Genomic DNA, 23,862 nt, shown 5'->3' with positions numbered 1-23,862 from the left:
ATAGTGGCTTGTTGATCTGACCGACAGCCAGCTACTGTAACTGTTACTTTGAGCTGGGATATGATTGGGTACTAGACATAACAAACTGCATGTGTATTGGATATCGTCACAAGTCGATCAAACCAGGAGCGCTTGTGCTGTGTGCAACTGGGCCATTTATTCGGCCATTTTGGTTCAAATCCGCTATTGATACAGCGCGCTGCGCAGGAGCCACAATGGACTCAGTTTCCCCATAATCTACTGGCGTACCATGATTGGTTGCTGTCCCATGAACTTGGTAGCGATTCGCCCACGTGACCCTCGACACCACGTGACAACACCCGTTAAGACCACGCCCCATTGCCATGCTGTTTTCGCGGTGTAGCGCAACGATTGGCTTTCGCAATGTTGTTGGTGTTTATTTCGAGACAAGCGATTGGCCAAATTCACATGCTGTTTTACCATTGGTGTGCCAAGCTCTGGTCAAGCTTCTCCAATTAAACAGTACATCAATGTAGGCCCAAGCCTATCTCTGTAAAAGGCATGACAAAAACACACATCTTCAAATGTCAGATGGTGAAATTTAATTACAGTAACAATCCGGTCGACTTTTAATGTGGTAGATTTGGTGGATAAGTGGCACCGGATAATGCAGACACAATACATTGCACATATTTGGCAAGACTGGAGTGGATGATTCTGCACTGCATTTGATCAACAACGAAAATGGCAGCAATGCTTTCGTATTTTCAGTATTGAGAAGATTCAGGTTTTAAAAACAAATTTTATTTCACCAAAAACACAAACAAAAACAGTTTATCCATGTAAATCAGCCCTGGCCTACTGCAAATTGCAATATTTACAGTGTGTTTAGTTATAAGGTTTATTACAGAAATAGGTACTGGCTAAGAAAAATATTCAAAAACAAGCAAGTGTCGTCAGTCACACGGGCAGAACTAGTGAAAGTACGTCCCATGGGTGAGTTGGAGGAGCCGTTCCTGCCCTCAAGCGATGAAGTCCAGTGGTCTGTTGAATCCACCTTTTCGGTTCATGTACTGCCTGTGGGGAGGGATGGAAATATATATATATAATATAAAAACATGACATCACTGTTACCCTTGCAACACTTGTACATTACATCACCGGCCACCAATGGGAGAGCAGAGATCTCGGCATGGAAACACTTGTGGCGGTGATTGGCTGCAATAAGAGCAGTTGATATTGAGCGCTCACCATGACGGACGAACACAAAGTTGGTATTTTTTAACCAAATACACTGGTCAACAACAATTCACTTTTAATGAATGACACGAAACACAAGGAGCTCATACAAAAAACAGATGCACAATAGACATTGGGAGAGATTTACATTTAGTCATTTAGCAGATGCTTTTTATCTAAATGAAAAAATAATAATAATAAATGATAAATAAATGTTTATGTACAACCTCCTCAGCAACTCCCACCCAACTAGGAAGCTGTGTTTGTTAGGAGAGCGAAACATACCTGTATTTCCTCTTCTGGGACACGTTGATACAGTGTGCATTTACTGATCCGTCCGTTTTTCTCCCCTGTTGGAAAACTCAATTATTGCCTGTGTCTTGTGTCACAGAAAGGGTAAGAACAATGGGTAAGAACACGTTCCAACTTAAAATAAAAAATAAAAAAAAACTTTAAAACATTCAAATGAGTATCAGAAGCACAGCAAACAGCAACACAGATTTAAAATGCTGGCATAATTCACTTAAATAAATCTTGGGGGGAAAAACAGACTATTGCTATTACTTAACTGCATTATAGTAATCTCAGTTTTAGATGAAAGTTTAGAATGAGAATTTTATCCATCATTTTCACAGATGGTATAACTCGTGTTATAAACGGATCAGAAAAACACCAACGAAAATATTCAATTTTGTTGGACCAAATCGATGAAACTGAACAAACTGTGCCCCCTTGTGGTTGGATATAGAAATACGGATAATGAACAGCCTCAAGTTCAAGTTTCTTTATTAGTTGTCATACAGAATACTTTGCATGAAATGTTTCTTTCTGTGTTGCTCCTGAGATTGTGCTAGATAATAACAAGATAGTATAAAATAAGTATAAAATAGAAAGTCAAGAAGTCAAGTACGTAAACAAGTGTAAACAACAATTTGTTCAGTGTATCTATATATACAGTATGGTACAAAAATGGTGAGGTATAGCTTAGCTTGTGGTGCAATAAGGAGGTGCAATAAGGAATGAGAATGATGTGCAATTTCCTTACCAATAATATAAATATAAAGTGTAAAGTGTGTCTAAAGTGGTAAAGTGGGTGCTACAGTGTGTTGTTTATTTAAGTGAGTGCGTGCGCTGTGGGTGTGTTGGTGGTTTGCTTATTGTTCATTGAGCATCCTGATGGCCTGGGGATAGAAGCTCCTTCTGAGTCTCTGTGCTTGCCATGAGACTCCGGTATCGCTTGCCTGACCGCAGCAGTTCAAAGAGGCAGTTGTTTGGGTGGCTGGAGTCTTTGATTATTCTCTTAGCCTTGCTCGCTTGTTGTAAATGCCTTGGAGAGTGGGAAGCCCCCCTCCAATTGTGCGTTCGGCTGAACGGGGCACTCTCTGTAGTCTGCTGCGGTCTTGTGCAGTGCTATTCCCAACCCAGGAGGTGATATTGCCAGTCAGGATGCTCTCTATTGTGCATGAGTATAAGTTCCTGAGGATCTTCTGACTCACGTTGAACTTCCTTAACACTTTCAGAGCCGGCGGTGTTTTCCTTTTACCCAATTGAATGCCCAGCACCACTTCAATGTTATCGTTAATATCGCCTAATCTATGTTTTAAATTATGGCCATGTGTCTAATCTGCCCGTCGCATTATCAATGACCTATTTCCAGTCAACATTGTCGAAGCAGATTGTTTTTTTATCGGTTCATTTCCATTTCATAGCATTTGGAAAACCCCTCGTTTTCACGGGAAAAAAAGGTTTTCCATGATAATCGCCCCGTACTGTAATATTCTAGAATGTTGTCATTTGTCGGCCTATTTATGAATCGTTTTCAAATAAACACTAGATTATCGATAGTATATGTGTACGTGTGCACGCTGGTGCCGTGCGGTGAAAATCGATTCTCACAGTTCCTGATAGCTCTTAGAGTCAAACAGCCATATCACATTATAGGGGAAAAGCTTACATCTCTGTGAAAACGGGTCCGATTATCCTAAGACTGGTAACATAGATTCCTTACCCGAGATCAGATGGTATCCAAATGGATTATTCCAATTCCTGATCGCCATTCGGAAAAATCTATCCTTTTATTGATCCCACACGTATACTGTAAAAACACATAATCCCTGCTGCTCTGAGGGTCCAGCATGAAGCTGATCGACCCGGTTACATGAGTGAGAAGTAAAATGTGGAGTCCGGGTTTTTTTTTCTCATTCATTTTCATTGAGTCCAATCCAAAAGGGTGAATTACCATCTGGGAGACAATAGGGGGCGCTTTTTTCACATCCGAGCGCCTGGGGTGGCTGATTTTCCAACTGTAGACTCGGTTGATGAAATATGAATTCAGATCTCTGGTTGGGCATTCAAAGTGTTAAGCGCCTAAGGAAGTAGAGGCGTTGTCGTGCCTTCTTGATAACACTGTCAATGTGTGTGGTCCATGTCAAGTCCTCAGATATGTGGACTCCGAGGTACTTAAAACTGTTCACTCTCTCAACCGGTGCCCCGTCGATGCTGAGGGGGCTGTAGTCCCTGACCCCCGACCTCCTAAAGGCCACAATCATCTCCTTTGTTTTGCTGACGTTCAGGGTGAGGCTGTTCTCTTGACACCATCCTGCTAGAACCGTAACCTCCTCCAGGTAGACCCTCTCGTTGTTTGCAGAGATCAGGCCCACCACTACTGTGTCGTAGGGCTGTACCGAATGCTTCGAAGCTTCGATCATAATGTTGACATTCGAATTCTAAATCAACATCCGAATTTTTTATTTTTAATACATTTTTTTTTTTTTTTTTTTTTTATCTTTTTTTTGTGTGCGTCTATTCAATCTGTTTAAACCAATATGGGTTTTCTTCACAGTTAAAGATTAGGCTACACTAATATTATACTATAAGACGTCACCATCACTTTCATACCAACCCGTGGCCTTATTGGATTATTTATGTTGACGAAACTGATGAGTTATATTCATTAAAGAAAGTTTATTTAATAAAAGAAAAAGACTCAGATTAATCACTTTATTCAAATTGAGGATTTAGTTTAAAAAAAAATAAAAATAATTCTGAAGTAAAACATTTTTGTATAGACATTCGAAGCTTCGTTCGAATACTTCAATCGAAGCTTTGAATGTTAAATTACATTCGGTACAGCCCTACTGTGTCGTCAGCAAATTTGATGATTGTGTTGTTCCGCTGTGCCACACAGTCATGTGTGTACAGGGAGTAGAGGAGGGGACTCAGAACACAGCCCTGGGGGGCCCCTATGTTGAGTAGGGCTGTCCCCGACTAAGGATTTGGATGGTCGACTATGATTGGCCAATAGTCGACTATTGGTCGACCAAAAAAAAAAAAAAAAGTACAATATATATATATATATATATATATATATATATATATATATATATATTTTTTTGTATCATTCCATTTGGGCTGTGGGGGGTGCTTAATGTCTGAAGGAGTCGACTGAAGGCTTCTTGTCCTCTGCAAAAGCATGCAATTGGTCCACTGATGGATACATCTTGATATTTGTCTAGTCTAGTGTGTTCATTAGATGGGTGAAATCCTCTTTCAGTGCCTCTGTGCCTGTTTTCGTAGGCAGTTAGCTTCTGGTATGCGTGCCATTAGCGTTAGCCACGCTTCTAGGCCTCTTTTCTTTTGGAAAGAATGATAAAAGAAATAAAAAATTATAATCTTTTTAATTTTTTTTTAATATATATTCGACTAAGAGGTTGGCCAGTCGACTACGGCTCCTTTCGACCGATTAGTCGACTAATAGGGGTCAGCCCTAGTTGAGAGTGATGGATGAGGAGGTGCAGTTGCCTGCTCTCACCACCTGGGGTCTGCCCGTCAGGAAGTCCAAGACCCACTGGCAGAGGTCATAGTTCAAGCCCAGGTCCCTGAGCTTGGCTATGAGTTTGGAGGAGACTATGGTATTGAATGCTGAGCTGTAGTCGATGAACAGCATTCTCACATAGTTCCCCTGCCTCTTGTCCAGGTGTGATGCTGCTGTGTGCAGCACATGGGCTATGGCGTCCTCCGTGGACCTGTTGGAGCAGTATGCAAATTGCAGGGGATCCAGGTTGATGGGGAGGGAGGAACAGATGTAGCCCTTTACTAGTTTCTCAAAGCACTTCATGGCTATGGAGGTGAGAGCTACAGGGTGGTAGTCGTTGAGGCAAACAGGCTTGGATTTTTTGGGTACAGGGATAATGGTGGACTTCTTCAGACAGGTGGGGATGACAGCCTGTTCTAAGGACAGGTTAAATATGTCAGTGAATACCGGGGCCAGTTGGTCGGCACAGACTTTTAGGATGCGGCCGGGGATACCGTCCGGTCCTGCTGCCTTCCTGATATTCACTTTCTTAAAGGTCCTCCTCACCTCATGTTCCGTTATCCTGAACACTGAGTCTCCATCAGCAGTGCCCCCCCCCCCCTCCATTGCAGTGGTTTGTAGGCTGGTGCTGTTATTCCCAGCCTCAAACCTCGCATAGAAGGTATTGAGATAATTTGCTAAGGAGATGTCACCGTTCGGCGGTTGAGGGAGGTGCCTTTGTAATCTGTCATCGTTCTGAGACCCTGCCACATAGCTCTAGAGTCAGTCTGTTCATATTGAAGTTCAATTTTATCCCTGTAGCGCCTTTTTGCTTCCATTACTGCCCTCCTAACGTTGTATCTCGCCACCTTGTGGTCATTCATGTTGCCTGCCACAAGCCGGCGTTGTAGGCTGAGGTGCGCGCCTTCAGAGCTTTGCGGACGGATTTGTCTACCCAAGGCTTTTGGTTTGGGTAAACTCTAATTGTGGTAGTGGGGATTGTTTCTTCTACCAAAGTACAAACAAAGTCCAGCCAGCGTTTCCGTTAGCTGGTAATTACCGGTATTTGACCGGCAAAATATGTTGAAGTCCGAATATTTAAATCTCTCCGGTCATAATGTCCGGTGAAAATAATTTCTCTAAGCACAATTTTATTATTTGAATTGTATTAAAATAGGCTAAAATTAAATAGCCTATGCGATGAACGAAACAATCATTACATTTTGTTTCATTGTTGCTTCACTCTGATAAAGCGCGGATGGCGCCGCTCGGATGTGAATCTTTTTTTCTTTCTTTTTTTGAGCCTGCCTGGCCACCATAACGACAAACAGGTATACGAGCGAGAGAGAGAGATGGCCAAACAAGCTAAGCTTAACAAATATTTCATGAAACCAAGCACAAGCAGGTCTAATAATAATGACAACGAAGATGAGTCTTCTGAACTTGAAGTCACAGAGACCGCTGATGCCGTGGTGAAAGAAAACAGAAACAGAAATGTCGAGCGTTCAGGCCCGAGTGGAAAGTTTAATTCTCCTGGCTGAGGTGCGACATTATATCCACATTTTCCAGTTCACTGATCCAGCCGGGGTTACCACAGTTAATTCTGGAACCTCAGATCCCCGCTGATCATGGAATTCTACAGTATCGCGTTGGATCCATACACGTATCGATTTTTTCGAATGGTGATCAGGAATTGGAATATACCAGTTGGATACCATCTGATGTCAGGTAAGGACTCTATGTTATCAGTGTTAGGATAATCAGAGTAAGTTTGATGAAGTTATAAACTGTTTTGTGAAATGTCTTCTTTCGGTTTCACTGTTACAGTCCGAGAGGAAATGAACGGAGCGATTATCCGTGCGCGGCCCGAATGTGCTTGCGTGCACGTATAATATTGATCATCTAGCGTTTATTTGAAAACTATTCATAAAAAGGCAGACGAATATCAACGTTGTGGAATATTCCACTAAAAGACGATTTTCATAGAATGCTCAAGAATGAGCTGTTTTTTATCTGAAAACGGGGGCTTTTCTAACTGCTCTGAAACGGAAACGACGCGATAAACAGCCTTGACAGCACTGACTGGAAAATAGTCTTTGATAATGCGATGGGCAGATTAGACACATAGCCATAATTTAAAACATAGATTAGGCGATATTAACGTTAACATTGGTGCCGATGGTGGCATTCAGCCGGTAAAAAGGAAAACCAGGCTGACCGGAATTTCTCGAATATGTCCGGGGATAGAAATCTTGCAGGACACCCAGACCGGCACGAATATGTTCTAACGGAAACGCTGAGTCCAGCACTGTTTCCGTGTACTCATTAATATTATCTGTGTTGTCGCGGAACACACTCCATTCTGTACATTCAAGTGCAGCCTGGAGCGTCTCCTCAGACCAACGCTTCACCTCTCGCGATACTACAGGAATGCGCTTGAGACTTTGTTTATACTGTGGTACAAGAAAGATGGCTTCGTGATCGGACTTGTCGAAAGCACTAGCAGCATGTGATTTGTACCCGCTCTTAAATTGCGAGTAGCAGTGGTCTAAAATATTCCCGCCTCTGGTAGTACCAGCGTTTCCGTTAGCCGGTAATTACCGGTATTTGACCGGCAAAATCTGTTGAAGTCCGACATATTTAATCTCTCCGGTCATAATGTCCGGTGAAAATAATTCCCTCTAAACACAATTAGATTATTTGAATTGTATTAAAATAGGCTAAAATTAAATAGCCTATGCGATGAACGAAACAATCATTACATTTGTCGTTGCTTCACCAAGCAGCTGGTCTAATAATGACATCCTGTTGTCAGCGCAAGCTGGCTGCTGATATTTGCGAGAAGCATGGCTTGGCAGGGTGCAGTACTCCAATTCAACCATTGGCAATTCAGCTGTTGGGTGGGGGCGCTGCTGAGCGGTTTCCAGACGGGACCTAAAAACACCACTCTGCCTGCTCCATGCTTCACGTAAATATATCAGCAGCCAGCTTGCGCTGACAAAAGGATGTCATTATTAGACCGGCTGCTTGGTGAAGCAACGACAAATGTAATGATTGTTTCGTTCATCGCATAGGCTATTTAATTTTAGCCTATTTTAATACAATTCAAATAATCAAATTGTGCTTAGAGGGAATTATTTTCACCGGACATTATGAGCAGCACCAAGTCGTTGGGAGGTGGAGATATACATCACGGCGCAAACCCACGATAATGTTGCCATCTCTCTCTGCCAAATTTCTCAGTTCTTCGCTTGATATAATTAATACAAATGTCCAATATAACGGAATTCGTTAGCTCATAAAAATGTGATTATAACAGACTGCTGTTTATTAAGGTCGGGCAGACTGCCCACCGACACCTCAAGTCGGCAGCAGCACAAAGTCTCGAGGGACTTATTTTATTTGGAATATATTAATGACTATATACGCAAAAGTAGCCTAGTTTTAAGTTAAAATATTATAAATGCCTTGATGATGTCATTCTTTATATAGGCCTATCAATTGTTTTTAAGCTCAATAAACTCTGACCGGAATTTATCCCATTTGTCCGGTAGATTGAAATCTACCGGACACTCAGACCTGCAAAAAAAAAATCTAACGGAAACCCTGGGTAGTACAAGTCACATGCTGGTAGAAGTTTGGCAACACTTTTCTCAGATTGGCGCCATTGAAGTCACCCGCAATAGCAGCGTCAACGTTAGCTGCTTGGAGTTTATTTACCTCGTTGTGTAGCTTGGAGAGCATGTTGCCTGTGTTTGCTTGCGGTGGAATATACACTCCAATCCAGATGACCGACGTTAATTCTCTTGGGAGAAAGAATGGCAGGCACTTGATGGTTATGTACTCCAGGTTTGGGGAGCAGTGGTTCGAAAGCTCCTTCACGTTGCCTGGATCACACCAATTGTTGTTCAACATGAAGGCTATCCCACCTCCCCGCTGTTTACCGGATTCTGCTGTGCGATCTTTGCGGTGGATGAAGACGTGATCGGCCGGTTGTACGTGGTCTGGGATGTCCGTCGTCAACCACGTCTCGGTGAAGCAGAGAACATTACAGTCTCTAACGTCTCTTTGGAATGGAATCCGTGCTCTGATGTCGTCCAGTTTATTTTCTATTGATTGCACATTGGCCAACAATATGCTGGGTAATGTCGTTCTGTGACGTCTGGATCGCAGTCCGTTTCGGACGCCGGCTCTCCTTCCTCGCCGCCTGCCTCCTTTGTTGCGTGGGCCGAGGTCTGGTCCTGTCCTTCTCAAGATCTCAGCAGGCCATTGTTGTTGTTCAGCGAGCTGATCCAGAGAGCAATCCAGATGGTAAATTTTCTGTAATCCAATGTCTATGAGTGACTGACGGTCATACACATTAAATGCACCAACAGTTGGTACAAACAAAACTCTTAAAACTATAAAAATTAACAAAAGTAAGCACAGTCTCGACGGAGGACACAGAGAGGCAGCCGGACGCCATCTTACCTACCATGTGCTCACCTTTGTGGTGTTAAAGCTGCCAAATCCCATTATTTTCATCATCTCAATCTCCTCTTCTGTTTTACCTTCCATGTCCTGCTCTGTAAAAATAAATAAAAAACACAATTTCAGATACAATCGCTCCAAAAAAACAACGAACATTGCCACCACATTTCACTAGACGAGTCGCCTCTAGAAGAGTTCTATAATATAATAAATAACCTTTTACAGATCCATCAAAATCAACACATACTGTATGCAAAAGATGGTCAAAGACACCAAAACAGGTAATTTTCATAATTCAGCACATGATGATGCAATATAGCGATCATCCAGTCACCTGAGATTTGAATCTCCTTAGCTGGCTTGTCTTTATCGTCTCTCCCCGGAGAGCTAGACGAGGAGTGGTGTCTGCGTGGAGGCGACCTGGACACACAAGACACAGATATAGCTGGAGGACGGGTCATCAAGACTAGTGGGGAACATCACTACTAGTACTCACTAATGAACCTATCTGAAACCCCACCCTCTTTTCTTGATCCTCCAATCACAACCGTTGCCTCAGAGGAAAGCAACGGTTGTAATTGGAGGATCAAGAAAAGAGGGCAGGGTTTGAGATAGTCAATTATTATTCTGAATATAAAACACTAGGTATGGGGGCTGATACAGATAACTAGGGATGTCCTGATTTATGATTGAGTATATCTGCGGATACAGAGTCCTAATCAGATATTTGTATTTTCCTAGATAATACAGCTTCACAGTGCACACTTCAAATACATTAAAGTTAGTAAAACCAATCCAATGTAAGAAAGATATGCATCACAATGTAATAGCTCTGCATTTTAAGAAGAAAATGTACTGCATCACAGATGTTATTTATTTTTTAACAAAAGGCAATCAGAATTTGATTAGGCTTAATATACACAATTTCGATCAATTAAAATATACTGTGATCTCTCCAATACCAATCTTTTAGATTGGCTCGGGACATCCCTACAGAGTACAGATCCAATCCATTACAGGTTTAGAACATTTGGTTGTAGTCACTGACTGGACAAAATTATTGATATAAAGTGACTCGAGTATACAAAACATTAGCAACAGCCACTCTTTTCACGACAACAGCAAATAATTCTGAATGTAGGAACATTTGGAATGCTGGATATTCTGTGCTTGCTTGAAAAGGATTCTTTAAAAAGTGGAATTTCTAGTGGGTCTCTCTTGTATTTGTAGAACAGTTGCTACAGAGTAAAATGAGCTCACAGCCAGCTCTGTACACAACATCAAGCCAGAGATATTGCCCTAAATTACTGTCCATGCCTCCAGGTTCCGGCTTTACAAAGGACTACATAAACTGAGGCAAAAAGGGCAGGCGTTAAGACAACATTAGTCAAAGGCTGCCACTCCAACCAAACACAGTAACACACACGGATGGTAGGGCTTTTTTTTTTTTTTTTTTTTTTTTTTAACTTTGACCAGTCAGCTGGTTCTTTTAGCGTTTATCGCTTTTTCTGGTCAAGCATGACCGACAGAAACAGGTTGAATGGGGTATAGATCGGGGGAAAGACACTGAGAAAATACGGCGAGTCCGGGAGTCGAACTCGTGTACCCCAGATCCGTGACGCGCACGGTTGTCCCCGACGCCGAAATAGCGTCCGAGGTACGCGGTGAGCTACTGGAGCTCCCCCGATGGTAGGGCTTTTTACTTGTGGTTATTCCGTTAACTGTCCAGAGAGTGGGAAGCTGATCGAAAGAGACGATCGAGGGATCAGGAAATTCGAATTACTCGCCCATTGTTGTTCTTCGAAACAGAGGGTAGGAGGAGCTATGCATAATTATGACGTATAGATCTACCAAATTAATACCAATCTTCCACTGCTGGAATTAATTGAATTAAGTTATGCCTTGTCTGGTAAATGGGTTTAATGTTGGTTTGCTGTGGAGTTTCCCTTTAACACTTTGAGTGCCAACGACGAGAAACTCGTTATTAATCGTCATTTCTTTATTAGCGATTTCCATTAATTTTTCATCAATCTAGCCTCACGTTACCACTGGGACTATCTCTGAGCTCGAACAGGGAAAATACCACCACCTATCGTGTATCCAAGCCGATTGCAGTCTTTGTGGTCCCTCAGAACAGCGTGGAATATGTCTTTCGAGCACCCAGCATTGGATCAATAAACGCGATCGATATTTGGAATGGCGATCAGGAATTGGAATAATCTTTTTGGAGAACATCTGATCTGAGGTAAGGAATCTATTTTACCAGTCTTGGGATAATCAGAGCTTTTTTCACAGATATATCAACGTGTCCCGTATGTGTGTGTGTGTGTGCGTGCTGATCAGGAAATAAGATAAACGATTTTTCAGCCCGTTTCTCTAGCGTGCATAAGTACACATATACTATCGATAATCTAGCATTTATTTGAAAACAATTCATAAATAGGCCGTAAAATGACAGTTTTTTGTATATTCCAGTAAAGGGCGATTCTTGCAGAATCACTTTTTTTTCTGGAACTTTCGAAAAACAAGCGTTTTTCAAAATGGTATAAAACGGAAATGTACCGATTAAAAAACAATCCGTTTCGACAATGTTGACTGGAAGCAAGTCATTGATAAGCGACGGGCGTATTAGACACATAGCCATAATTTAAGATATAGTTTATGCGTTCGCAAATGTGCTCGCTCTCTAGAGCGTTGGCACTGAAGCGCTAAATCGTGCGCCCCCTGCTGGCACTCAAAGTGTTAACAATGGACCACTTTGCTGATTTTACACATCATTCTCTTTGTCCAGTGGACGCAGACCAATGGGGAGGAGAATATTTGGACACTTTTCAAAGTCCAGGAATTGTTGGTGGAAATACCCCCTTTGTTGCGTTTGCACTGCAGGAACTGAGGACAATCACAGTTCCTGAACCCTGTTTTGAGGGGCTTTAGCGCCAATCTCAGGACAGGGACTCTCCCAGCACAGAGGAACCATGCGGTCCAGACGACACGTTCATGATATCTAGGGCTGTTTTTTTTTCCCGAAGCTTCAGGGCCGAGATTAGCTTTTAATTCGAGGCTTCGAGATAAAAAAAAATTATACATTTTTATTTATAAAAAAAATATATATATATTAATTATGTTGTGGGACTTGTACAGCACTGACAATTGAGTGCTGTAAAGTTTAAACCTTTTTAAATCTTAGACAAACGAAACACTTTGCTTTCATGAAATATTGTAAGCAGTCATTTGAGGCTTTATAAAAGCAGCACAATGAACACAAATCTGTCAGTGCAGAGTCCGACCTCATCTTAAATAACAAACAGCATTGCTTGTTGTATTTAACAAAGAGAGGCAGAGTTGATTTTGCTAAAAAATGTTAAAAAAAAAATTAATCGAATTTTATTTTCATATTCGAATCCCATGCCCATGGAATGAAGCTTCGAAGCTTTGAAGTATTTAAGACAGCCCTAATGATATCAGACCCAAGTGTGTTCAGCTGTGCTCTGCTGCATGCAGTGTGTGCCAATGTCAATGTTAACCTCACACTGTAGTTGAAATACCTATGCATTAAAAACCTCTTCCCCAGAGAATCTCTTAATTACATCAATATTGCACCGTCATAACAGTATCACATTTGTAGATAGAGTATTTCAAGTTCTCTATTGGCCATTTTAGCACTCATCTTGTCATAAACTAGGAAATACTTAGTTGTAAGTAGCTCAATTTAGTGTGATCTATGCACAATCTGCAGATCTCTTGGTTACAACAAGATTGTATAAGTTAGGCCAATGTTGTTGTGTTTATAAGTAACGTTGGATGCAGACAAGCTTTCACCAGGAAAGACAGAAGCCGGCAGAAATACGGTCGGCTTGCGTCACTTCAGAGTTCCTATTGGTGGTGTAAATGCAAACAGAAAAACAGCCCTGCATGCTGTCCCCAGAACGGTTTGGATGGTGGTAATAACAATATCCTTTTTTTTTTTTTATATCTACTTTTTCTCCCCATTTTTCTATCTTTTCTCCCTTCCCCAATTTCGTATTGTCCAATTCTACCCTCCCCTGTCTCGAACGTTGGTAGGCCATGCCTCCCACAAGCCGGCTGCAATGTGGACGAAGCCTTGCATCACGTGTCCCCACCGGTACACGAGGAGGCAGCCGTCGCATCTTTTCACCTGCATAACGCGATATCTCAGCGGCGAGGGTGTGCGTGGGAGGCACACGCCGCCCCCGTCGCTTCCTGATTCTACTGCGCAGGCGCACCAACCGACCTGTAGGAGTCGCTGTCCACAACGTCCGATCCCCACCCACCAGCTTCCCACCCCCTAATACTGCCAATTGTATTAGTATGAACGACCAGCAGAGCTGGTAGCAACGCCGAAAGCTGGGCTCGAACCCAGCATCTCGTGCGTTGGTGGCGAGCGCCTTGCCCACTGTGCTACCTAGCTGCTATAACAACAATCTCCTTTGGTACATTGTAAGATGGCTGCCAAGAGTTTGAATAATGTTGCCGTGGACGTCAGCATTATTTAGTGTGGGCAGTGAGACTTAGGCCCCGTTTGGATTTAATATAACCGAAGTTTGAAAAATAAAACTCCGTCCACACAGGTGAACACAGGTGAACAACAGTGTATAACTGCGTACCCACGGCACCAGCAACCGTTACATGTAGTACAATGCCAAAACAGTAGGCGGCGATGTTGTTCAGACATGAAGGCCATTTCAACCAATCAGAAAAGGCTGAACGCTCACTAAACTTCCCGTTTAGAAACACAGCTGGACCCTATTGATCATTTTGCCAACGGAACATTATATTTTCAGCAAAGAAAGAAACTGCAATAAACAAACGGATACATTCACTGTGTGTTCTGCCTCTCATTTTGTTGATGAAACAAAACCATCAGCAACACAATTTACCACCAAGAGCGGATAGTTTAGTCTCACAAAAGACCGCCGGTGTTGTTAGCTACATGCTAATGTGAATGGCTATATCCATGTATAGTATATAGCTTAAATGCTAATGTAATGTGGTAACGTTACCGATATGAAATGGATGTAAACGTTATTTAACACAATGCAGAATGGGTACAATACAATACGGCTCAATACAAACAATTGTTAAGTTGTTACGTTTTGAACAGAAGTTTGTTACAATCATTTTCATATAACGCTACTTGGGACAGCTCTGCTGTAAACACTGGTGTAGCTGGCTCTGCTATAATCTCTCTACCCCGCGGTCTGCCGTGAACATGGGAAATAATTGCGACAGCTCTGCTGTAAACACTGGGAATAACCTCGGTTGCTACGCCCACACGCAACTGCAAAACTTCACCCTGGGCACCGGTTTCAAAGACCGCGGTTGCAGTGTAGCAAATCCCCGGTTGTGTGTGGCCGAACAGTGCAACTGCGCACATACAATCACGCTTACATTAAACCCAGCGCTCGTGTGGATGGGGCCTTAGAAGTTCGAATGTGTTCATGAATGTTAATTTGAAGGGGAATGATCGTGCCATTAATTCAAGTGCAATGCATTTTTGTTGATGTGGACCGTGTAGGCTCAACCATGTTAAATGCGTGGAAATGTGAATGCCACCCTTTTTTTTTTAATCTTTTCCCCCTCCCCCCCCTTTTTCCTCCGATTTTCTCCCATCCCAATGTTAGTCGTTATGCCAATTCCCAATCCCCTTCCTGGTCGCTGCGCACTTACCCCCCACAGTCGGTCTGGGAGAGTGGAGGCTATCACGTGCTTCCTCCGACACACGTCTAGCCAATCAACCGCTTCTTTTCACCTGGCAGCGCGGACTCTCACTGAGAGGGTGTAACGTGTGGAAGGATCACACTACCCCCCTTAGATCCTATCCGCGCTGAGCAGGCGCCCCGACCGAACTGTAGGAGTCGCTGTTTACAACGACCCGGACCCACCCCGCCAGCTTTCCCACCCTCTAATACAGCCAATTGTATTAGTGTGAACGGCCAGCCAAGCTGGTGACAACGCCGGAGCTGTGAGCTGGATTCGAACAGGTCGGTTGGTGCGCCTGCGCAGTAGAATCTGGAAGTGTCGGGGGCAGCGTGAGCCTCCCACGCGTTACTCCTCGCCACTGAGAGATCGAGCTGCGCAGGTGAAAAGATGCGACTGCTGTTACCTCAAGTACCGGAGGGGACTTGTGCTATGTATGACTTAGTCCACATTGCAGCCGGCTTGTGGGAGGCAAGAAACAGCGTTCGTGACAGGGGAGGGTTGAATTGGACGATACGAAATTGGGATGGGAGAAAATATAGAAAAATGGGAGAAAAAGTGGATAAAAAAAAAACAGGTGTTGCATATATTAATTTAATATCCTTCCGTTATCTGGGACACGTAAGGACCACCATCATTCATGGCCAAACAATATTGGGTTGCATGATAACATTGTCATTTCGCCCATATGGATCCCCTAGTTTAGCCTGACATCAGCTCAATATCCCATACCAGTATTAGTATATCCTTATTAACCCATTCTGCGCCAATCACGTGTTAAGGCGGGTTTCTCCGCCATGCGTTGTCTGCCAATAACTCCGTAAGGCGTTTTTGAGATCAATATTTCATATTTTCGTCATGGTATTCATATTTCACCCACGGAGTCTTGGGTGATGCTGTCTGAGCCATTACAACTCTGCAACGCTTCAATACCGCCACCTGGTGGCCGATCGGCGAGTTGCCAAACCGGAAGTGCCCATTGTAGCTAGGTCTGTCCCCTATTTTCGTCCGGCCACTCGCTTATCGTCCCGGGGCTCAATACAGACACCGTCGATATGGATCTTTGCCATAACTCAATAATCAACATGATTTGGACGTGTATTAGTAATATACAAATCGGAAATGGATCGCATCGATCAACATCCAATAATTGGGATCTGTTTGCTCCACTCTCATCGCCCAACGCTACGAGGAGACTGGGGTGAGTTTCAGCGTTTTTCGTTACCATTTTCGATACAAACTGCTCTGATCAATATATCACCCATACTACATAAATCATTTAACGTCGGTCATTGAATTATAAACGACCCCCCCCCCTCCGTTCACCCGCAGATGACTAGTCATGACGTTTAGGACCATGTACAGTTGACATTTTTAATATAACGTTGATCGGTATCAAACTGCATTTGATCATCTAATATATGCATTTATGCCTATATCTCACGTTCTATGAAATACTGCAGAAAACGATAAAAACATATTTAATAATAATAATAATAATAATAATAATAATAACTTCGTTTTATATAGCGCCTTTCAGAGGACCCAAGGTCGCTTTACATAGGGGGGGGGGGGAGATGACAAATTAACAACATAGTGGACAGACACAACATATACGGTACATATAGAGTGAGAAAGTTAGGGGTTGAAGCCAAGTTGAAGAGGTGGGTTTTGAGCAGTTTATACTCTAGACGGTATTTTAGTATGAATGTGTGAATGAAAAAGTAAAACGTTCCTACATCCTGAACGATAGACAATTGATGTTGAATGGGCCATAGTAATGTCAATTTAGCAATACAATTTAAAAAGTTATAGCCGTGCAAAGAAGGTGAACATCTCCATAGACTTATAGCGCTGGCAGAGAGGGTACAATGATGGGTACAATGCCCGGCAGAGAATGAGTTAAAAAGAAAAATCCACAGAGATATTTTTACACCGTTGGATATTGTCAATTGTTGATGTTCAGCACATTCCAGGAATTATTTTCTGATTCAAATTAATCCTGCCGAGTCGACCTCTACAGTAAGTGAATAACTACATTTCCCAGAATTACTTTGGGCAAGCCAAACCCACCCAGATGTGGCGTGAACTAACTAACTATAAAACAGTCATAATCACCTGGAGCGTCTCCTGTGTCCAGGAGAGCGTGAGCGGCTTCTACGTCTGGTGTCTCTGTCCCGAGACCGCGAGCGATCCCTCTCCCTGCGCCGCCGCTCACGGTCCCTGGAATTTGAACGAGAGCGCCGCTGCCTCTCTGCTGAAAGAGGAAATAGGAGAAAGAAGAAACTTTAGATGGATGTCGGTGAGTTCACATTTGCAACTTGGTGAAAAACATTTAGAATGAGGCAAATGGATAATAAAAAGGAAGGCACCACGGGCCTGCCGCTAGTGTCTAGTAGAGACAGGCTAGGTGGCTACAACCAGGGGCTGCCGCTAGTGTCTAGTAGAGACAGGCTAGGTGGCTACAACCAGGGCCTGCCGCTAGTGTCTAGTAGAGAGTAGACTATCGTTTGAGGTAGGTAGTTAAGATTGTGATTGCAGTGTAAGGCAGTTGTAGAAAGCAGTAGGCAGGTATAAACTTGAGTATAGGCAACAGAGTTCCATTTCCGTACAGTACAGGCAGTGGAGTTTATATGGTATGGGGGGGGGCTGTAATTTTGGTACATAGTTCAGTGAGATGACAGCTGAGGGAAAGAAGCTGTTCCAGAGTCTGCTTGACTTGGAGCTGAGGTTCCTGTAGCGCCTCCCAGAGAGGAGGGAAAACAGTCCCTGGTTGGAATTAGTGGGAAATTGGATAAGTGTTCAAGGAAAAAATCTCACAAATCAGTAAACAATGCAGGATTTGACACGTTCCACACATGCAATTCAAGGTGGTCCCATACTCATTAATTAATGATCCCAATGTGCTTTGGTGTGCCAGCTAGCTAGACAGATGGGAGAGCTAATGCTATGTCATCTTGGACCTACGTGCGTTCGAGCTACAAAGTGGGGAAAACATGGATTGATTGAAAATTGTATTAACAGATTGCAGAATGGGTACAATACAGTACAGCTCAATACACACAATTGTTAAGGGGATGCAGACCAGAGAAAGACTTTCATCTTGTTTAGGGATGCACCGATATGAAAATTGGCCGCCGATACCGATTGTTCAACTAACACTATCGGCCGATACCGATATTTGTATATAAGTATTTGTAATTTTTTTTTTTTTTTTAACGAAACTACTGTATATTTGTATGTGTATGTTTGTATTTGTAGGCCTCTTTACTTACTTAAAAAAAGGAAACATCAAGAAATATGTTTATGGTATCACTATCTCTCTCCCAGTATCGTCTGGCGGCCTGCAGAGGGATACTATTTTCTCAACCAGAGCTTTCAACCAATGCAATGGAACCATTCTGGCGGCCTGCAGCGGGATACTATTCTCTCAACCAGAGCTTTCAACCAATGCAATGGAACCATTTTGATTGACAGTCGATTCGGCCAATTACGCCACACCGCTAGCACCCACCTCCTGCTGTCCTTACCACCAATCGGCAAGCGTTTATTCATTTTCTACTTTCGGGCATGCCGCCATTGATCTGTTTGCGACAGATCACACTTAACGTAGCTACGTTAGCTGCCCGGCCCGCCGACCGGCGCTCCACAGCATGACCAAATGAGACAATGATTTTACTGCAACAAATGTTATAATAAAACAAAGCCTTTCTATACATTTGTCTGGTTGAAAACTTTATTAACAGATTGCAGAATGTGTAGTTGGGTACGGAATGAGCAACGGAATGGAACCGAGCTATGAACGGACTAACGGAGTAATGCCTTGTTTACTGCTATCTTCGGGTAAATAATATGCTTGTTATTGAACGTGTAACACTAACTATATAACGTTAATGCCACAAAACGAATGTTTGTGTCATTTTAACAGCAGATACTTTCTTAAATGCCATCTTCCCGAGAGAGGGTGTTGACGGGGAGTTGTGTTAATAATAGCATTGAACAGCTAACCGAAAGCTAGCGTTAACTATTGTTAAAGGTTTAGCCATAACGTTACCTTGGCTAAAGTTGGGGCTATTCATAATGCAGCAATAATGGCTGCAGACCTGCAAGCAAAGTACAGCAAGTTGGCAAAGGAGTATTCCAACGCAAATCACATTTTCACCAGTAACGTTAGTCTTGCATCTCCCGGTAGCTAATGAACGGACTCGGAGTAATGCATTGCTGCTATGGGTAATAATAATATGCTGATGTTATTGTCCATGTAACACTAACTATATAACGTTAATGCCACAAAACGAATGCCTTGTTAATCATAAGTAGTTACTTTGATGCAGTAGCTTGTGTGTGTGTGTGGGGGACGGCGGGCGTTGTGTAGGTAGGTCGCGAGTGAATTAAATTTTTTTTGCCTTTTGACGCTACAAAAATTGATGGTTATTTATCGGCGACTGCTATCGGCACATTTGAGCTTATCGGCCGATAGGCCGATAGCAGTCAACAAGGCACTTATCGGCCGATACCGATACCCGACCGATATATCGGTGCACCCCTAATCTTGTTTACATTAGGGTCCCCCATTTTCAATTCATCATAACATACAGATAGACAGTACTGTTACATCCAGACATTTATGACATACCAGATCTACAAATATCCAGTACTGTTTAAGAGTACAACGCCTGTCATAGACCCTGGCATTGGAAACTATGATTAATAGACAGTTTCTAAAAAGCGAGTATATACATTTGAGGGGGAAGAAACTGTACATTGGAGGAGGTTGGGTAGGTGGGGTGGGGGGGAAACTGTTCCGAGTTTATAGGATTTTTACTAGCAGGAACTTCAGAAGTCGGAATTTCCGACCTCAGAGTTCTAATGGAATGTAGTTGTTGGTATCCTGCTTGAGACAGAGTAGGTTAGAGTAGACGACAAGAGTACAGCAACTTGCAATGGGCCTGGTCTACAAGATACACTACGCGACCAAGGTACCCATGTACATGTCAAAATACTTCCCAAAGGTCAGTGAATACCACGATCACAACACCAGAGGGAGCTCAACAAATCATGTTAAACCCAGATTCGGCTCAAACAAGGGACTAAACACGTTTCGCAATTATGCCACATCAATGTGGAACGCCCTACCCAAAGCTGTAAAGGAATGTTAATCACTACCCATTCTGCAATCTGTTAATAAACTTTTCAATCAATCAATCAAAAGAGCCCCGGTATGTAGGCTACTGATCTCTCAAGGCAATGTTGTTACCCCCCCTAAACACACAATGCCACGCTTTCTAGAAGGTTCTGAGTCATGTTAAAAACCATAAACGTGAAAACACATTTCCCTTTGGAGATCTCTCATCAAAGGATTGAATGGAGGTATACATTGGGTAACGTTAATAACCAATTAGATCCCAATTCCTGAAATGCATTGGAGCACAACGTCGGCCATCTTTGACAACAACATGGCCGTGGTGCTAACGTTGGTGCTACGAGTTTTTAGGGAAACTGGGACCAAGACTTGTAACAACAACATACATCCTTTATCCCAAACGTGTGATTGAGCTACATTAGCGAGCCATACCGATTATTATTAAAGACAATGAGTGATATAACGCTCATTTGAGTTGATATTAAACGAACTCAGCTCAATCACATGAGCTTGTTGGTTGTTTATGTCGTGGTGTCTCTTGAGCTCACCTCGTCTCTGCGGTGTTCGGCTCCTGCTCCTTCCCATCGTCTGTGAAGTCAATCAATCTATTATCTGTTTGCTAGCGTTAACTGTACGAAACGATGTATGCTAGGACTCGGAGATTATATTTATATTAGTAGAATAATAATGCCGTTAGTTAGCTGGGGGCTAAAGTCAGCTTGGCTTCCGTCCACAACCCAGAACAGAACCTCAACCAACCACCAAAACACGCACACTTCCGGTCTTTTTCATTGACAGGGCGCCACCTAGCGACCAATGTAGCCAGAATCATAAATAAATGTATGCATGTTGAAATATTATTATGATGGGCATACTATTGTGGTTCAGAGAATTCAGTCAACTTTATTTGAGTGTAAAATATAGTCAGGTAGGTAGGTAGGTAGGTAGGTATTTATTTAGACAACAAAACTTAACATATACAGATCATTACATCACATAATTGCTTTTGTCAAGGATAGGAACGAAAAAGCCAATGACTTATTTACATCGTTGTCCCTGGAAGTCAAGGATGCTTGATACATACACATACAACTCATTACAGAAATATTTCACAATCATTACATTTGATAGCAATAATGGCACAATCACTAATTAATACAAACATGCGCATTTGTTGAGACATGTGCTCATTCTAGGCGTCCACAAATAATTTTTTCATGGAGCTGCCATAGGTTTTGTATCCTTGCACCCACCCCCTCCCAATGTACAGTCTCCTCCCCCTCGTATATTTTCTGTTAGGATCTCTGTTTAACAGTACTGTATATTTGCATATCGTGTCACAAATGTAACAGTACTGTATATCTGTATGTCATAAATGGCATGTATGTTGTGTATGTCATAAATGTCACTATGAATTGAAAATGGGGGACCCTGATGTAAACAAGATAAAAGTCTTTCTCTGGTCTGCATTCCTTTAACAATTGTGTGCATTGAGCCATACTGTATTGTACCCATTCTGCAATCTGTTAATAAAGTTTTCAACCAACCAATCAATCAATCCTGTTATAGGCTACTGTTTAAAAATAATCACTTTAAAAGGTATAATCTGTAATGCCTCAAACAGGAGGGGGGGGGTCTGGCCTAGGTTTTTTTTTTTAATTTTTTTATATTGAATTTTCCTTTTTCTTTCAGGGGGGGGGGGTGGTTTATTTTGTATCTATTTTTATGTAACTCGGGGAGGGGGGGGCAGTTGGCAGCATTTCCTTTTGTATGGTTGTTGAACTGTTGAACTGATGCTGTAAAACTGAAAAAAAAGAAAATACCAATAAACATATTGTTTAGAAAAAAGTTAAAAAAAAAAAAAAAACAGCAAAACAGGCCTGACCGACTCCCCATTGTTGAAACACACATGTGTGTCTGGGTCCGGCTCAACTATTTACCTAGTCTTGTTTGTTTTGGTCAGATTTTTCTGTTGGAGTTGAGTGGGGATAGAGGAGGGTAAATGCTAGATCCCAAGGCCCAGAGTAAAATTTTTATACGTTTATGCCTGCACAGCCTACACTTATTAATTAACAGATTGCAGAATCGGTACAATACAGTACGGCTCAATACACACAATTGTTAAGGGGATGCAGACCAGAGAAAGACTTTCGTCTTGTTTACATCAGAGTCCCCCATTTTCAATAATGTAAACTGCAAGTAGTTCTTAATTTGTTTCACTTTAATGGTTGTTTATAAACCTAATCCTAACCTTAACCACTCCCACTACCTACAATTTAACTAGAAATACCGCCTTGCGGTTGTATGCCTCCACCAACCAGTAGCCAGTGGGGGTTTAAGAGTAGGAGGTGGGGCAAACATAGATCAATGAAAGCGGATCTCCCTGCTGACTGAGTCCAACGGAGCCACCCATTTCGGTCTTGATATATATGAAAGGGGTGTGGCTTAATAAGTGTAGGCTGTGCAGGCATAAACGTATAAAAATGTTACTCTGGGCCTTGGGATCTAGCATTTACCCTCCTCTATCCCCACTCAACTCCAACAGAAAAATCTGACCAAAACAAACAAGACTAGGTAAATAGTTGAGCCGGACCCAGACACACATGTGTGTTTCAACAATGGGGAGTCGGTCAGGCCTGTTTTGCTGTTTGTTGCTGTTTGAGGCATTACAGATTATACCTTTTAAAGTGATTATTTTTAAACAGTAGCCTATAACAGGATTGATTGATTGGCTTAAAACTTTATTAACAGATTGTAGAATGGGTACAATACAGTATAGGGCTCAATACACACAATTGTTAAGGGAATCCAGACCAGAGAAAGACTTTCGTCTTGTTTACATCAGATTCCCCTATTTTCAATAATGTAAGCTGCAAGTAGTTCTTAATTTGTTTCACTTTAATGGTTGTTTATAAACCTAATCCTAACCTTAACCACTCCCACTACCTACAATTTAACTAGAAATACCGCCTTGCGGTTGTATGCCTCCACCAACCAGTAGCCAGTGGGGGTTTAAGAGTAGGAGGTGGGGCAAACATAGATCAATGAAAGCGGATCTCTCAGGCGCCGGTTACACCTTAGTTTCGTTTTCGTTTCATTGTCAGATGAGTTTTGCCGCAACGTAGCAGAGGCGAGTCACACTTTCGTTTTTGTCACCTGAGCACAGTGATGTAGTACACTGCCAAAGCAGTAGGTGGCAGTAGGTGGCGAACATGAAGGCAATTTCAACCAATCAGAACTTGAATGTGCCAATACACTTCCTGCAAAGAAAATGTCAACAAGGCGGGCGCCTATGGGCGCCACCATCTTTGCCTATTTACCCAATGCAGCAATTCTTTTTCAGCAAAGTCTAATAAAAGTGCAATAAACAAAACAGATACATTCACTGTGTGTTCTGCCTGTCATTTGTTGATGAAACAAAACTAACATCAACACAAGTGACCACCAAGAGCGGATAGTTTAGTCTAAAAAAAGATCGGTAGCTACATTGTTAGCTGCATGCTAACGTCAATGGAATATGCCATTATAACAGTATAGC

The 23,862-nt window shown here is 42.4% G+C and overlaps 1 protein-coding gene across 2 annotated transcripts; it reads right to left on the bottom strand.

The window, feature by feature from the left end:
- Window positions 1–540: 540 nt before the first annotated feature.
- snrnp27 (small nuclear ribonucleoprotein 27 (U4/U6.U5)) lies at window positions 541–21,086 on the bottom strand. 2 transcript variants are annotated; one of them, XM_084339625.1, is made up of 6 exons: window positions 20,873–21,086; window positions 17,300–17,438; window positions 9,798–9,883; window positions 9,468–9,558; window positions 1,486–1,550; window positions 541–1,038 (listed from the first exon to the last, which is right to left on the bottom strand). In XM_084339625.1, the coding sequence occupies exons 1-5, from the start codon at window positions 20,907–20,909 to the stop codon at window positions 1,526–1,528; spliced, it is 378 nt and encodes a 125-aa protein (XP_084195751.1). In that variant the 5' UTR covers window positions 20,910–21,086; the 3' UTR covers window positions 541–1,038; window positions 1,486–1,525. The 2 variants fall into 2 exon arrangements, with proteins under 2 accessions (XP_084195751.1, XP_084195750.1); XM_084339624.1 differs by having other exon boundaries at window positions 9,479–9,558.
- Between the last annotated feature and the right edge of the window lie 2,776 nt (window positions 21,087–23,862).

This window comes from Notolepis coatsorum (assembly GCF_963971535.1).
Source record: "Notolepis coatsorum genome assembly, contig: SCAFFOLD_546, whole genome shotgun sequence".
NCBI classification, from domain to species: Eukaryota; Metazoa; Chordata; class Actinopteri; order Aulopiformes; family Paralepididae; genus Notolepis; species Notolepis coatsorum.
This window is presented reverse-complemented; position numbering and strand designations above follow the sequence as displayed.

Excerpts from the sequence above, each read along its gene's own strand:
- snrnp27 (XM_084339624.1), bottom strand. The coding sequence starts at position 20,909 with ATGGGAAGGAGCAGGAGCCGAACACCGCAGAGACGAG. Across the intron at positions 9,559-9,797 it reads TAAGGAGATTCAAATCTCAG|AGCAGGACATGGAAGGTAAA; the intron begins GTGACTGGATGA and ends TTATTTTTACAG. Across the intron at positions 1,039-1,485 it reads TCCCAGAAGAGGAAATACAG|GCAGTACATGAACCGAAAAG; the intron begins GTATGTTTCGCT and ends CCCTCCCCACAG.